At 39.1% G+C, this 15,436-nt stretch overlaps 1 protein-coding gene across 5 annotated transcripts in view; it reads right to left on the reverse strand.

Moving 5' to 3' along the window:
- The window catches only part of CCAR1 (cell division cycle and apoptosis regulator 1), a 53,980-nt gene extending 41,557 nt beyond the window's left edge, over positions 1-12,423 (reverse strand). The window contains exons 1-2 of one of the 5 annotated variants that reach the window (XM_007167783.2): positions 12,405-12,423; positions 10,860-10,985 (exon numbers count right to left, since the gene is read on the reverse strand). In XM_007167783.2, coding sequence (XP_007167845.1) covers positions 10,860-10,932 — 73 coding nt within the window. In that variant the 5' untranslated portion in view covers positions 10,933-10,985; positions 12,405-12,423. The other 4 variants (XM_007167785.2, XM_007167782.2, XM_007167781.2 and 1 more) reach the window with 4 other exon arrangements.
- Between the last annotated feature and the right edge of the window lie 3,013 nt (positions 12,424-15,436).

A 15,436-nucleotide genomic window follows, 5' to 3' on the forward strand; every position in this document is an offset into this window, starting at 1 on the left:
GAGAAATATTTTTAGTAAGAAAAGCAGAAAATAAATTATCTTATTTTACTAATCTAGAATGTATTATCTTCAAGCAGATTAGAATCATACATTAAGGACAGCGTTGCTGGAAGTGATCCACCCTTAAAACATCCTACTGGACAGAATTTTCATGTACTTCTACTCTATTAAAGAACTGTAAAACTAGGAAACAGACAACAGGAACAGTTTAAAAACACAAAGTTAAATAGCAGTCTAGCACTGCACTTCCCAAAACTGTATCTCCTAGAGTAATGACTAGCTCCCTGGGACATTAAAGTTTGGGAAAAAGGGGTTCAAGGTTTAAAAAGTTTAGAAGACAGTGAATTAATAAGCACACATTTTTACTGCAGGAATCCTCAGAACCTTTAATATGCCACTAAACACTGTGACTCTCAAAGAGGCCGCCATAAAAGCAATATTTGCTCATGTAACACTCCATTTTCTGAAGCATCTTGCTTATATCTGAGAATAACTAAAAAAAATGCTGCTCTATAGCTACTAAGTTAATAACCCTATAGAAAGAACAATATTGTGCCTTACAGGAAAAGAATAGAAATCATTAATGAATTAACCAAAGCACCTAGTCTAGAATCTACCAGAAAATCTTTAGAAGTGTGAGGTTCATCATCAATCAGTTGTTTAAGAGTCCAGGTTAATTCTACTCAAAAGTAAAACAAACCAACAACAAACTTATGCAAAAACAAACAAATCCCAGAAATCAGGTTTGGAATTCATATAAATTACAAATTATCCCCTGCTAAAACATTGATTTTTAAAAATTAAAAAAGGTTGAGAAAAAAAAAAAAAGAATCTAAGGTGGGGAAAAAAACCTACTGAATGTCCTGAATACACAATTCTAGACCCTTACAACATTAATCTCTTATTCCCTTATTTTTGTTTTTTAAATTTTTATTGGAGTATAGTTGCTTTACAATGTATTAGTTTCTGCTGTACAGTAAAGTGAATCAGCTATACATATACATATGTCCCCTCTTTTTTGGATTTCCTTCCCATTTAGGTCACCACAGAGCACTGAGTAGAATTCTCTGAGCTACAGTCGGTTCTCATTAGTTACCTATTTTATACCTAGTAGTACATATATGTCAATCCCAATATCCCAATTCATCACAATCCCCCTGCCCCGATATGTCTGTTCTCTACCTCTGTGTTTCTATTTCTGCTTTGCAAATAAGTTCATCTGTATCATTTTTCTAGATCTCTCTTGTTTTTAAGGTAAGTCAGAGAAACCACGACTAACAAAGTTAATTTAAATAGAAAGAAGTGAGGAATGTCTTAACACCAATGTAAATTCAAAATGAAGTTAACTGCAGTGAGAATGGAGATAAAGGTACTGAAACTAGGGCACAGGTTCTAACCAGTAGTTCCTGTTAACCTTCTGAAATTGTATAGAAAATTACAGACAAGAAAGTCCAAAGCTTTCATTAGATTTTCAAAAGGATAACGGACCCAAAAAAGGTTAAGAACTACTGTTTTAGGATAACAGAAGCAAAATTCTCTTGTAAACACAAGACAGGGAAAGAATCTAGGAAAAATTATTAGTATTTAAAATTCTTAGATTGGGATGTTCTGCACTTGAGAAAGTAACATCTTGTGATTCAAGTATCATACCCGCATGCATCTCCTTCACCCACCTGAGCTCTGACCTCAGATCTGCTGGTACCAATTTCCAGAACACTGGAAAGTACTGATAGCTGCCACAGAAGGGCTCAGAGCTAATATCTCAGAAAGAGCTCTTTTTTTCCTACACAGCATTTAGTAAGTGGGATGATAGCTGATATCCACAATCTCTTTTCCACGACTGACAGTCAATGTGATGAATTAGAAACTACAAAGCAGACTGATTGGTACTGAAAGGCTCAACTGCTAGGAGAACTTTATGGGAAGGAAATTGACATTCTAGTAGTTGCTGCACACTACTAGCTAGTTAATTCAAATTTTCTGAAATCACTGTGCATGTGGTTGTGGCTTTTACACGTCTGTATAATGTAGCTCTCTTTAAAGTCATTTACCTTTGCGATTTTAACCTCGATAAAGTACATTTCATTAAAATTTATTAATGCTCCCCTTTTCTGTGGCTATCTAAGAAGGTATCCTTGAATACCTGTTTATAGCATTCTCTACTCTTATGAATTACTATAATCAATATTCTGTGAGATAATTCTATACTTACAAAGTACAAAGGTATGAATCTCTGACTTAATCTTTCTCTCTCCATAAGTGGCTAACACTTATCAGTTGGAGATTTTTTTCCAATTACCCACATTGGAACAGTCTGTTCATTTATCTTTACCTGATTCAATATGATTGTTGAAGGTCTCATGGCCCATCTGAAACAGATATACTTATAACTATGTATCAATACTTCCACAGACAAACCTATGAAATGAGCCCTAAATGACCAAAGGCTACCAGAGGTGAATAAGTAAATCTAAGGGGTAAGTTTCCTTAAAGCTTTAAGGACAAATGTAAAATATATTATTTTCTAAAATGTAAAATCAGTTTCATATGACTGAAGCATTCATTTTATGACATACTAGTAGTTATCATATACTGAATACCAGTGAACACACCATTAAAACACATAACAGAAACATGTCCCCTGTCTGTTGTCCCTTGATCTTATCAAACTCACAAATTTAAAAATCCTTATTACCCTTATACCTATCTTTACTAAGATGGGTCATCCTTCTGAAATAATAAAATACAAAACCTCATATATATATACACATATGCATAACTGAATCACTTTGCTGTACACTTGAAACTAACACAACACTGTAAATTAACTATACTTCAATTAAAAAAAAACTACTTAGAAGCAACCTTAGACTAAAAAAACAAAAAATCTCTGGGACTTCCCTGGTGGCGCAGTGGTTAAGAATCCGCCTGCCAATGCAGGGGACACGGTTCGAGCCCTGGTCCAGGAAGATCCCACGTGCTGCGGAGCAACTAAGCCTGTGCGCCACAACTACTGAGCCTGTGCTTTAGAGCCTGCGTGCTGCAACTACTGAGCCCACACGCCTAGAGCCTGTACTCCGCACGAAGGGAAGGCACCACAATGAGAAGCCCACGCACCAAAACGAAGAGTAACCCCTGCTCGCTGCAACCAGAGAAAGCCCACGCACAGCAACGAAGACCCAACACAGCCAAAAATAAATAAATTTATATAAATACATAAAAAATAAAAACAAATAAAATAAAAAAACAAAAAACCTCAAGCTAACCCAAGAAACTTCATTGTTTTCATCTTTTGCAAAATTTTTTTAAGGCACTGGTCAAGCAATGCTTTATCCTTCGAAATTTCCATGTATCAATATATGTTCAAAAGCAATCTTACACTGTATGGAAAGAAAAACAACATAAAGACGTGGGAGATTCTCTTTATAACTTGTGGATTTACTAAAACACGTATAAACCCAAGTTTTAAATCAAGTGAACAAGTCTCCTAAGTGTCATCTTTAACCCAACATCCTTCCTAAGAAGTGATCTTTAAAGATTAGATTTCACAGAAATTCAAAACTTTTGATGCCCTCATGCACAGATAACTTTCTTACAATCAGACAACTCACTGGTCAAGGCATTGCTGTTGCTTTTTTTTCTAAGCCCATAATGTACCCAAATAACTGGAAATACTCATTACCTTTTAAGAATTAGAAATTAAGGCATTAAGAGTAAGAAATTAAGGGAGTCAAAGGTACAAACTTCCAGTTACAAAATAAATAAGTCACAGGCATATTAAAAAAAATTAAGGCACAAAATAGTACTTTAAATATAACATATTCTAAATGTTGTAATCTTCTATACTAACCACATTGTTCAATACACTAGCCACCAGCCATATATGGCTATTTCAATTTAAATTAGTGAAAAGTAAATAAAATTAGAAATTCAGTCCCTCAGTCACATTAACCACATTTCAAGGGCTCAAGAGCTACATGTGGCTAGTGGCTACCATATTAGATAATGAAGACACAGAATATATTCATCATCACAGAAAATTCTACTTAGTGGCGAGAACTGTTTTATAAAGAAGAGGCAAAGCCTTAAATAAGTCAGTGTTATATGGGAGTCTCTATAAAGATTAATAGCTTAGCAGACAACAGCTCTTCGACTCTCTTGAAGTCCCATGGAAGTGATGACTAGTGATCCTGGCCATAGTCTCTTCTAGCTACTACTCAAGTACGTTGGTCAACCCTCCCAGGAAGTTGAAGACACCATTTGTAATGTCATGATTTCTTCCATCCTTGAATGCCTCAGATATTTATCTAGTTTTCAACTCCATTTCTTTCAACGAGTTTTGTATCACCCAAAGTTAATATTCCAACTTTCAAGGTTACTTCCAATACATTTTCAGCTATAATAGACCAAAATTATTTCCCAGATCATAAAACATAGTGCAAGAGAAGCCACAAATGCATAAACATGAGTTGCACACTCAACTAAGCATAGAGAGACGGGGCACTCACTGGTGTGTAGTTTGGTACGTTGATGCAGCTCTCACTGGATGAGAGCACAAATAAGGCATGCTCAGAGGATAAGGGAAAAAATATGTACTAACAATGAGCCGTAACAGATTTCTGTGCATTTTTTTTTTTACTCTTAGAACAATGTTTTGGAGACAGTTTCTTGTTACATAGCACTAGTAGTGTTTAAAAAGAGTTAAGCCCACACCAGTAGCAATCTTCTTTTTGGCCATGCTGGCTTGCAGGATCTTAGTTCCCCTACCAGGGATCAAACCTGGGCCCTGGCAATGAAAGTGGGCAAAGCGCCGCATCCTAACCACTGGACAGCCAGGGAATTCCTGCAATCTTCTTTTTCTACCAAATGAGTTGAAATATCCAGCTCTATCAAGAGATAACTAATGTAAGTATACATAGTACATCAGCTATTATTTGTTTGAAAAAGATCATGAATCTTGCAGTTTAACAATTTGAGCTTCTGACTCAAGAGATAGGGGTTTTAAAAGACAACCACTGGGCCAGATTAAAGAGGTAGAAAAAATGAAGTCATATTTTATGGAAGCATCTTTAGTGTTCATCAACAGATGAATGGATAAAGAATATATGGGGTATACATATACAATAGAATACTCCTCAGCCATAAAAATGAATGAAATCTTACCATATGCAGCAATATGGATGGACTTAGAAGGCATTATGCTAAGTGAAGTAAGTCAGACAGAAGGACAAATACTGTACGATATCACTTATATGTGAAATCTAAAAAAATACAACAAACTAGTGATTATAACAAAAAAGCAGATTCACAGATACAAGGAACAAACTAGTGGTTACCACAGGGGAGAAGGCAGGGATGGGTAAGATTGGGGTGGGGGAGTGGGAGGTACAAACTACTGAGTGTAAGATAAGCTAACAAGGACATATAGTACAGCACAATAAATATAGCCAATATTTTGTAATAACTTTAAATGAAGTGTGACCTTTAAAATTTGTACAGGGGAGACTTCCCTGGCAGTCCAGTGGTTAAGACTCCACGCTTCCAATGCAGGGGGTGCAGGTTCCATCCCTGGTCAGGGAACTAAGATCCCACGTGCTGCATGGCGTAGCCAAAAATAAATAAATAAATAAAAATTTTTTAATTTAAAAAATAAAATAAAATTTGCATAGGGAATTCCCTGGCAGTCCAGGTTAGTACTCGGTGCTTTCATTGTCAGGGCCCGAGTTCGATCCCTGGTCAAGGAACTAAGATCCCTCAAGTCGCATGGCACAGCCAAAATAAATAAATTAACTAATAAAATAAAATAAAACTTGTATAAAACAATTTTAAATGAAGTCACATTTAAAACTACTGTATTAGTCTCAGTCACCTGTGTTAAAGTACCACATAGCACTATGATCTTAACTCCTGAACTGGTTCATTTTTTGTCTATAGCCAGAATGTAGTCATCTTACAAATGGTCAAAGAAATGGGTGAGAAAATAGGTCTGAATTGGCTAAATCCACCCAAACATTTTAATACTGTTGCAATTATGTACATATACACATGCAAATATTTTGAGTCAAATATACTGAAGATACTCTTAAGTCACTATAATTAATCTAAGGGATAGTTAAAGATTCAGTCAGTGATTTGCCAGCTCTCTCTCTCAATGTCCCTTTACACAACAGAAAATTGTTAAGCTTTCAAACCTAAAAGCTCTGGTCCCAATTATGACTGTCACTGAATATTTGACACAGCACTTCAGCTAGGAGATAGAAAAGAGGGTAAATATTTAAAAAGAAGTATTTCAGTGTAGGAGATATGAGAAATGAGGTTGGAAATACAGAAGATCTTGAATACCATCTCAAGGAGTTTGAACTGTATTCTAAAAGTCCTTGAAGATATTTTTGAGGATGAATAAAAGAAGAGAGTAATGGAAGAAACAATAACCACAATTTTGAGGTCCTAACATTGGACTCTTCTGTGACCTTCTGTTGATAAACAAATTTCTTCACTTTTCTGGGCCTCAAATTCTTCATCTGTTAGAAAAACGAGTTGAGACAGAATCTAGTTCAGGGCCCATTCAGCTTTGGAAAATTCAGTAATTTAGATAGAAATTACGCTTTAGGAATATCACATCTGACAGACACACTGGATCTGGGGGAGAAATAATAAGCAGCATATCCAGTAAAAGAGGAAAGCAAATAAAAGCAGTTAGAACTTAATAAAGGATAATAAATATAGAGTACGACTAAGTGACAGATGGGGAAAAGAGTAGCCTGACTTAAGTGAATGATTTACGGTAAGCATTACAGATTAGGATATAAAGCTTTGGGAAAGGTATGGAAGGGCCTGAAAATTAGGTGAGAGACTTTGGCATAGGATCTGCAAGCAAGAGAAAGCTGATGCAGTTATCCACATGTAAAGTGCAGAGGGCCTAAATGTAAAATAGAGGAATATACCTGAGGCATTTTCAAGGGGGAAAAAAGTCAAGGTTTGATATATGCTTGAATATGGGGAATAAAGGAAAAGAAAATTAAAGATGACAGACACATAGAAATTACTAACTCCTTAATGGAACAGACTCAGCATTAAAATTAATCAGAAACAATTCAAATACTAATCTTGGACTTTACGACAGATTTCAGCAATAAAGTGCTAGTGTGCATGCTTTTACTGAAGTTTTTAATCTTATTTTAAATACGTCATCTGTGTGAATGCACTGAAATTTTCAAATCACTGTTAGCTGAGAATTTTCAGAGTTAGTACAAATGCAAGATAACCTTGCTAGAAAATGGAATAGCAAAGCCATTAACTGAACAAAACCACCTTAAGTTATATACAAAAAGGAAACAGTAGTAATTTTTTATATTGCTTTCAGGAGAAAATGAGTCAGATACATAGCTACAAAGATCAAAATATTTCATTTGAACTGAATTATTCAGTTAACCTTTTTCTGTTGCGTGATTATTTGATTTATGACATTGACCTCTGATACTAATATATCTGGCATGCATATACATATATATACTTTTTTTTAACTAGAATAAAACAGGTAGCTATACTATTACCCAGATTAAGTCCTGTTAATGCCCTTTGCTGAAATTTTTTCTCAAATTGTAGTTGAAGCTGCCAGGAGAAAACTTAAGGCGTTATATACTTAGGCTAAAATGTTCTCCATTGAAATGAGGTGTAAATAAAACTATAAGGTTTTTTTTTTTTTTTTTTTTTTTTTAGCCTTTTTTTTTTTTTTTTTTAATTTTATTTATTTATTTATGACTGTGTTGGGTCTCTTAGTTTTCGTGTGAGGGCTTTCTCTAGTTGCGGCAAGTGGGGGCCACTCTTCATCGCGGTGCGGGGGCCGCTCTTCATCGCGGTGCGCGGGCCTTTTCACTATCGCGGCCCCTCCCGTTGCGGGGCACAGGCTCCAGACGCGCAGGCTCAGTAGTTGTGGCTCACGGGCCCAGTTGCTCCGTGGCATGTGGGATCTTCCCAGACCAGGGCTCGAACCCGTGTCCCCTGCATTGGCAGGCAGATTCTCAGCCACTGCGCCACCAGGGAAGCCCTATAAGGTTTTTAAGGTGTAAATAAAATTCTAATTGCCTTAGGGTTGAAAAAAAATTCAACTTTGATAGAAATTAGCTTGGCTCTGAGAATCAACTCTAATAAGATAATGATTAGTCACAAAGACTTGAAAATGAAGACTAGAAAATATTATAACAGGCTTTCAGGAAACAGCTCAAAATATAGCACCTAAAAATTAAATATTTTAATAAAAACATTGTCACTAGAGTTCCACTTAGAACCTACTCCAGGATTTTCGTAAGAAAACTAAGCACAGATGCTAACAAAACACTTGCCTAGTTACTTAAGTCATAATGTATCAATAAAATATCAGATTTTGAAAAACTGTGATTAATGACAGGTCCCAGAAAATCCATAAATAATTTCCTACAGCACAAATAGAAACTGTTGGGCTTCCATGGTGGTGCAGCGGTTAAGAATCTGCCTGCCAATGCAGGGGACACAGCTTCGACCCCTGGTCCAGGAAGATCCCACATGCCGCGGAGCAACTAAGCCCGTGTGCCACAACTACTGAGCCTGCGCTCCAGAGCCCGCGAGCCACAACTACTGGAGCCCGTATGCCTAGAGCCCATGCTCCACAAGAGAAGACATGGCAATGAGAAGCCCGCGCACCACAACGAAGAGTAACCTGCGCTTGCTCCAACTAGAGAAAGCCCGTGCACAGCAACAAGGACCCAACTCAGCCAAAAATAAATAAATAAATTTATTAAAAAAAAAAAAAAAGGAACTGTTTACACAAATTCCATCATTTACATTTGGAAACTCTATTGTCAAATATGGAAAAGGAGACCTATATTTACTACTGACTTTGACTAGTTTTTAAACCTTTGGTGTCTCCTTTGCTCAGTTTTAAAATGAAAACAAAGAGTATAGCGCACATTTAAGTAATCACAATACAAATGTTAAGAGCTACAGACAATAGAATTCCACCATAACAGCTATTCTACTGGAATACAGGTACGAAATTAAAACAAATTATATGCAGAAAAAAACATGTCAACATGCTTAGTTTACCAAAATACCAGTACACAGCACTTGTTTCTGGACACAAAGTAGCTGCTAATAATTCCTGTTTCAACAAAACTAAGTCATTGGGACTTTCCTGGTGGCGCAGTGGTTAAGAATCCTCCTGCCAATGCAGGAGACATGGGTTTGAGCCCTGGCCTGGGAGGATCCCATATGCCGCGGAGCAACCAAGCAAGTGTGCCACAACTATTGAGCCTGCGCTCTAGAGCCCGCGAGCCACAACTACTGAGCCCAAATGCTGCAACTACTGAAGCCCACGTGCCTAGAGCCCATACTCCGCAACAAGAGAAGCCACCACAATGAGAAGCCCACACACCGCAACGAAGAGTAGTCCCCGCTCGCCGCAACTAGAGAAAGTCCACGCACAGCAACGAAGACCCAATGCAGCCAAAAAATAAATAAATTAATATATAAATAAATTTATAAAGAAAACTAAGTCATTATCAGGTTCCCCACTATTTAACACAGAGGAGACATACATGGATCTGAATTAACATAATCTTTGGCTATTATTTCATATTATTTTCAGTTGTCTGCAGAAGTAACTGTTGATCATTTAACCCCCCAAATCAAGAGTAATTAAAATAAAAACCCTAATGTAGCCATTTCCTTAAAGAGAAAGGTCACCGGGACTTCCCTGGTGGCACAGTGGTTAAGAATCCGCCTGCCAATGCAGAGGACACTGGTTTGAGCCCTGGTCCAGGAAGATCCCATATGCTGCGGAGCAAATAAGCCCGTGCGACACATCTACTGAGCCCGCACTCTAGAGCCCGCAAGCCACAACTACTGAAGCCCGTGTGCCTACAGCCCGTGCTCCGCAACAAGAGAAGCCACCACAATGAGACGCCCGCACACCACAACGAAGAGTAGCCCCTGCTTGCCACAACTAGAGAAAGCCTGTGCGCAGCAACGAAGACCCAACGCAGCCAAAAAATAATTAATTAATTTTTAAAAAAAGAGAAAGGTCACTTATATAATAAGATAATCATGTCCATCATACTTAGAAGACCGAAATTAGACGATCACATTGTCTCTGCAACTGACCTCAAATAACAAAATTTTAAGTAAAATGCAGCAAAGAACTAGTATCAGGTATGTCATAAATAAAAATATATTCAAATTAACAGAATAAGGTGAAACTTTTCTGGGTACTCAAAGAAACCCAAAATTTCATTCTGTAAACTCCTTAGGAAACTTGCTTTAATTTTTCAAACCATAAGTCAAGAAACAGTAAAAAAAAAAAAAAAAGTCTTCCTAAGAGCAATGGGAAGAAATATTGAAACAAACACTTTCAATGACATATTTTGTTACTTTATTTTGAAAATGTAAATATTCATTTGCTCCTTTTACATCTATTTATCATTTTCCTTTGCTTGATAAATTCTTTAGAGCTGGTGTTTCTACTTTAAATTCAAATAATTGAAAACCAGTCATGTATAGTTTTTATAAAGTATGGATTAATACATTTTTTTAAAAATATAACTTATCAATACTGACACCTTAACATGACAAATGAGGAACCTCTAACATAATTAAACCAATTAATCAATTTAATGTTTGAAAAACTATATATAACTGTCCAAACTGCTGTGTAAAACAGATATTTTGCTAGTTGGTCCATGAATTTTTAAAAGAAGCTTCACAGATAAGCTTAAAACATACAGCATTTGCAAACTTTTTTACAATATTATGCATAGCCTAATTCACATAGTTATATCTCCAACCCGACATACATCTACAGTACATGTGTTCAGAAGAAGCCTGACCTGGCTGAGATACCGCAGTGGCTGTAAACTGAGTAGCCCATGGCGGATTCTTCTGTCCTCCAAACTGAGCCATGATAAAATGGGGAGGGAGAAAACCTTCACTTGTTTGTCTTCAATGGCAGCGATCTATTAAGAAAGGATCCACAGGTTAAAGTTCAACCAAACTACAAATATCACAAAAGTATTATTTTAAAGAAATGTTCAATTTGTCAAGGACATCTTCATAGGCCAAGTATAAATAACAAAGGGCATATGAACGTCAGATATGCAGCAAAAACATTTCACATCAAGTAGTTCACCAAAAGTACCCAATTTCAATATATGACATTTGGGGTAGACTTACAAGAAAGGCACTTCCTTCTGCGACTACAAACTGTCACATTTAAAGAGAAGACCATCTGTTGTTTTCTATCCAATTCTTAACAATAAAAAGTACACAGCCTTACGTTCAAAAGAAATACAGCCTGCGTGTTTCTTTTGGCAATGAGCTGGGGACTGAAAGTGGAGAAACCAATAACGGAAGCTGGGACGAGACACCGAATAAAGGGATTCAAGAATATCTTTTAAATAACGAACATCTCCTTACTTTCTAGAGCAGGGAAGGAACTGGGGGGCTCCTTTTCTCTCCCCTCCCTCGAGGGGAAAGACAGTTGAAATAACGGATGCCCCTTAAAGAACCATCGCGAAGACCCCTCCCCCCAAAATCAAGCCAGAAGAGGCGAAGATCTCAGCCCGCGCACTCCCTTTCCCCCCACTCCTCGGAGGGGCCAGAGCTCTGCCATCCATCTTCCTCCAGCCTTAGCTCCTCGGGGGCCGCACACCAGGGGAGGCGGAATCCTCCGTCCCACGAGACTAGGCGAACGCCAAGAGGGGAATACCGAGAGCCCTGACCCCCTTAAGCCCCCGGCGGGGCGGAGAAGGCCTCCATCCCCCAAAAGCCGTGCCGCCGTGAGCGGCCCCGACGTCCCGGACCGCAGCCCAGGAGGCTAAAGCCTCAGCGGCTCGAGAGCTAGGGACGGCGGTCAGCAGTCCCTTCGAGCCCGCCAGGCCGAGGCTGAGGCTGATGGTCGCCGGGGACACCCGAGGGGCCGCCGGAAAAAAGCGAGGCGGTGGGGGAGGGGCCGGCCGCGCGGGGCCTGCTCCGACCCGCACAAAAGGGACCGTGTCCCTCCCGTCCCAGTCCCACGAGAGCCCCACCGTCGCCGGCCTACGGACGCCGTGCTACCAAAACGGTCGCCCTCAGCCCTTCCGCGGATCCGACTGGACCTTAAGAACTCCGGCTCAGCCGCCGGCCGCTCCAACCGCGAGGACCAGACCTTCACCTGAATCCGGTCCCGGCTAACACCGAAGCCATTTCAAACCCGTCAGCCTTACGCGCATGCGCCAACTTCCCCCTTTTCCTCCGCGCCTCTCCCCTCCTCCCCATCTCTCCGAGGAACGGCGCTTACGGGCCTGCGTTCTACGTGCGCGCTTCCCAGCAAGCCTTCAAGGCGCTCATCCCTCGTACTACGCAGCTAGAACTAGAGCGCGCCTAAGAAGGGTTACCTTGGCCTCGCATAATAATGAGGCTGTGTCTCTGCGCAAGCTCAAAGGAAAAGGCTTCCCTGAGTGTGGGAAGGAAAAAGAATCGGCAGTCACGTGATCCGATAAGCCTTCCGCCATTTTGTGTGTTTTCGCTTTTTTTTTTTTTTCTTGTACAAGTATTTGGAAGAATGGATATATCCAGTGGCATCTGCTAACTTTTTTAAAAAATTGAGATGAAATTCACTTAACATATAATTCACTGCTCTAAGTATTTTATGTTGTACAATTCAGGGGCTTTTAGTATCTTCATACGAAAAGCAACCACCATCGCCTGCTCCCTTGAGACAAACCCCTACCCATTAAACAGTCACTGCTTAGTCCCTGCTCCCTCCAGCCCCAGGCAGCCGCTAATCGGCTTTCTCTCTATGGATTTACCTGTCCTAGACATTTCATATTAATAGAATCATACAACATACGGCCTTCCGTGGCTAGCTTTTGTAATTTACTATATTGTGTCCCAAGGTTCATGTTGCAGCAGGCATCAGTACTTCATTGGATTTTATAGCTAAAATGATTACTTTTAATGGATAATACCACATTTTGTTTATCCATTTGTCAGTTGATCTTTTGGGTTGTCTCCACTTTGGGGCTATTATGAATAATGCTGCTATGAACATTCACATACAAGTATTTGTTTGAACTCCTGTTTTCAATTCTCTTGGGGTTTATACCTAGGAGTGGAATTCTGGGTTACCTGGTAAATTCTATACTTTTTTTTTTATATATAAATTTATTTATTTATTTATTTATTTTTGGCTGTGTTGGGTCTTCGTTTCTGTGCGAGGGCTTTCTGCAGTTGCGGCGAGCGGGGGCCACTCTTCATCGCGGTGCGCGGGCCTCTCACTGTCGCGGCCTCTCCCGTTGCGGAGCACAGGCTCCAGACGCGGAGCACAGGCTCCAGACGCGCAGGCTCAGTAGTTGTGGCTCACGGGCCTAGCTGCTCCGTGGCATGTGGGATCCTCCCGGACCGGGGCACGAACCCGTGTCCCCTGCATTGGCAGGCGGATTCTCAACCACTGCGCCACCAGGGAAGCCCAATTCTATACTTTTTGAGGAACTGCGAACCTGTTTTCACAGTGACTACACCAGTTTACATTCCCAGGGTTAACAACATAAAGTATCCATTCTATGAATATGGAATATCTTTCCATTTATTTAGGTCTTTTTAAATTTCTTTCAACATGTATTACGTATTGAATTTCTCACATCTCTTTTTCCTGGCCACACCACAGTCTGTGGGATCTTAGTTCCCAGATGAGGGATTGAACTGGCCCTGCCAGTGGAAGCGTAGAGTTGTAACCACTGGACGGCCAGGGAATTCCCCCCAAGATCTGTTTTTAAAAGATTACTGTTTTAAAACATCACTCATGGGACTTGGCCCAGGTTTGGTCCCTGGTCAGGGAACTAGATCCCACATGCTGCAGCTAAGAGTTCACATGCTGAAATTAAAGATCCCACACACGGCAACGCAGATCGTGCATGTTGCAACTAAGACCCTGATGCAGACAAATAAATAAATTTTTTAAATATTTGGTTTGCGGCACGCAGGCTCCTTAGTTGCAGCATGCATGTGGGATCTAGTTCCCTGATCAGGGGTGGAATCTGGGACCCCTGCATTGGGAGTGCGGAGTCTTAACCACTGCACCACCAGGGAAGTCTCAATAAATATTTTTTTAAAAATAAAAAATAAAATATTACTCAAGCTGTTGTCTAAAGAGCATCTAAAAGATAAAGGCAAGAATTTCCTGGCGGTCCAGTGGTTAGGACTTAGCGCTTTCACTGCCTGGGTTCAATCCCTGGTCCCTAGTCCCTGGTGGGGGAAATAAGATATAGATAAAGGATATTAGTTGAGCTGTTTATTCTTTCATCCCCTAGGGTGTTGCCCAGGTCTGTTTGTATGTTCAGCATCTCACATGTCACCCTTTTAACCAGTCAGGAAGAACGTGGAAAATGTAGTCTCTAGCTGCCCAGCTAAACCTGGGGAGGAGGTGGGGAAGGGGAGGTGGAGGGGAATGGAGTTGTTTCTATCACTAGAAGGAAGAAGAGGACTACCAGGGTGCTACAGAGAAGTAGGCTTCAAACTAGACGAATTTAAAGTAACTTATTTTTCTGTGATATTTGCTGGAATATCACTAAACACCTATTGTCAATATATTTTTTCATTTCAGGTTTCAATAAATACTTTAGGATGTCAACTTTAAAATACTGTTGGCATACTGTGTTCAGGATTAAGTTTTATTAAAATAATGATACATCCAAGGGAGGGCATGAGTCAATCTAGAACCAAGTTGATTAACAGCTTTGCTAAAAACTAGGGGTGTGAGCTTAACCACTTTAAGCTCCTGAATTGATCTGTAAAGTGGGGCTGATAAGAGCCCTTACTTAATAGCATCACTGTGGGGATAAATAGTTTACATAAAATGCAAGGTTTCTGCCTCATAATAAGAATTCCATAAGTGTAGCCATCTTGATTTTGTGTTGAACCCAATCCATACATTTGGTCATCTCCAAATATTAAATCTTATATAGTCCTTTGTAGTTAAAAATGTGTGAATTTTATTGGACATTAAATTTTAAAAATGTGATTTTGAAGAGGAAAGAAAAATTAGACCACCAGGTGCAAAATAGAAGTATAAAATTTATTTAAAACGACCCACAAATTTCTGTGTAATCAGGAATGATACAATTTGCAATAGTTTTTTTAAAAACTCATGACAAAGATTTAAAATATAATTTCAATTACAGTATTCATTTAGCCTTATTCAGTTAGAACAATCAAAAAAAAAAAAAAGAAACTTTATGCTCTAAATAAATGAGACACACAGGAAAATATAATAGACACTTTTCACAACTATCTTACATGTATGTTTCAAAACTAGTACATTTCAAAGCATTTTGCTACATAAACATGAAATCATGTACAACTGCTGTGCACCAAAATTTAGCTTAATTAGGTCTTTCAAGTAACATGCAATTCCAACTCACAAGTCTTC

Source organism: Balaenoptera acutorostrata, chromosome 16, assembly GCF_949987535.1.
Source record: "Balaenoptera acutorostrata chromosome 16, mBalAcu1.1, whole genome shotgun sequence".
NCBI classification, from domain to species: Eukaryota; Metazoa; Chordata; class Mammalia; order Artiodactyla; family Balaenopteridae; genus Balaenoptera; species Balaenoptera acutorostrata.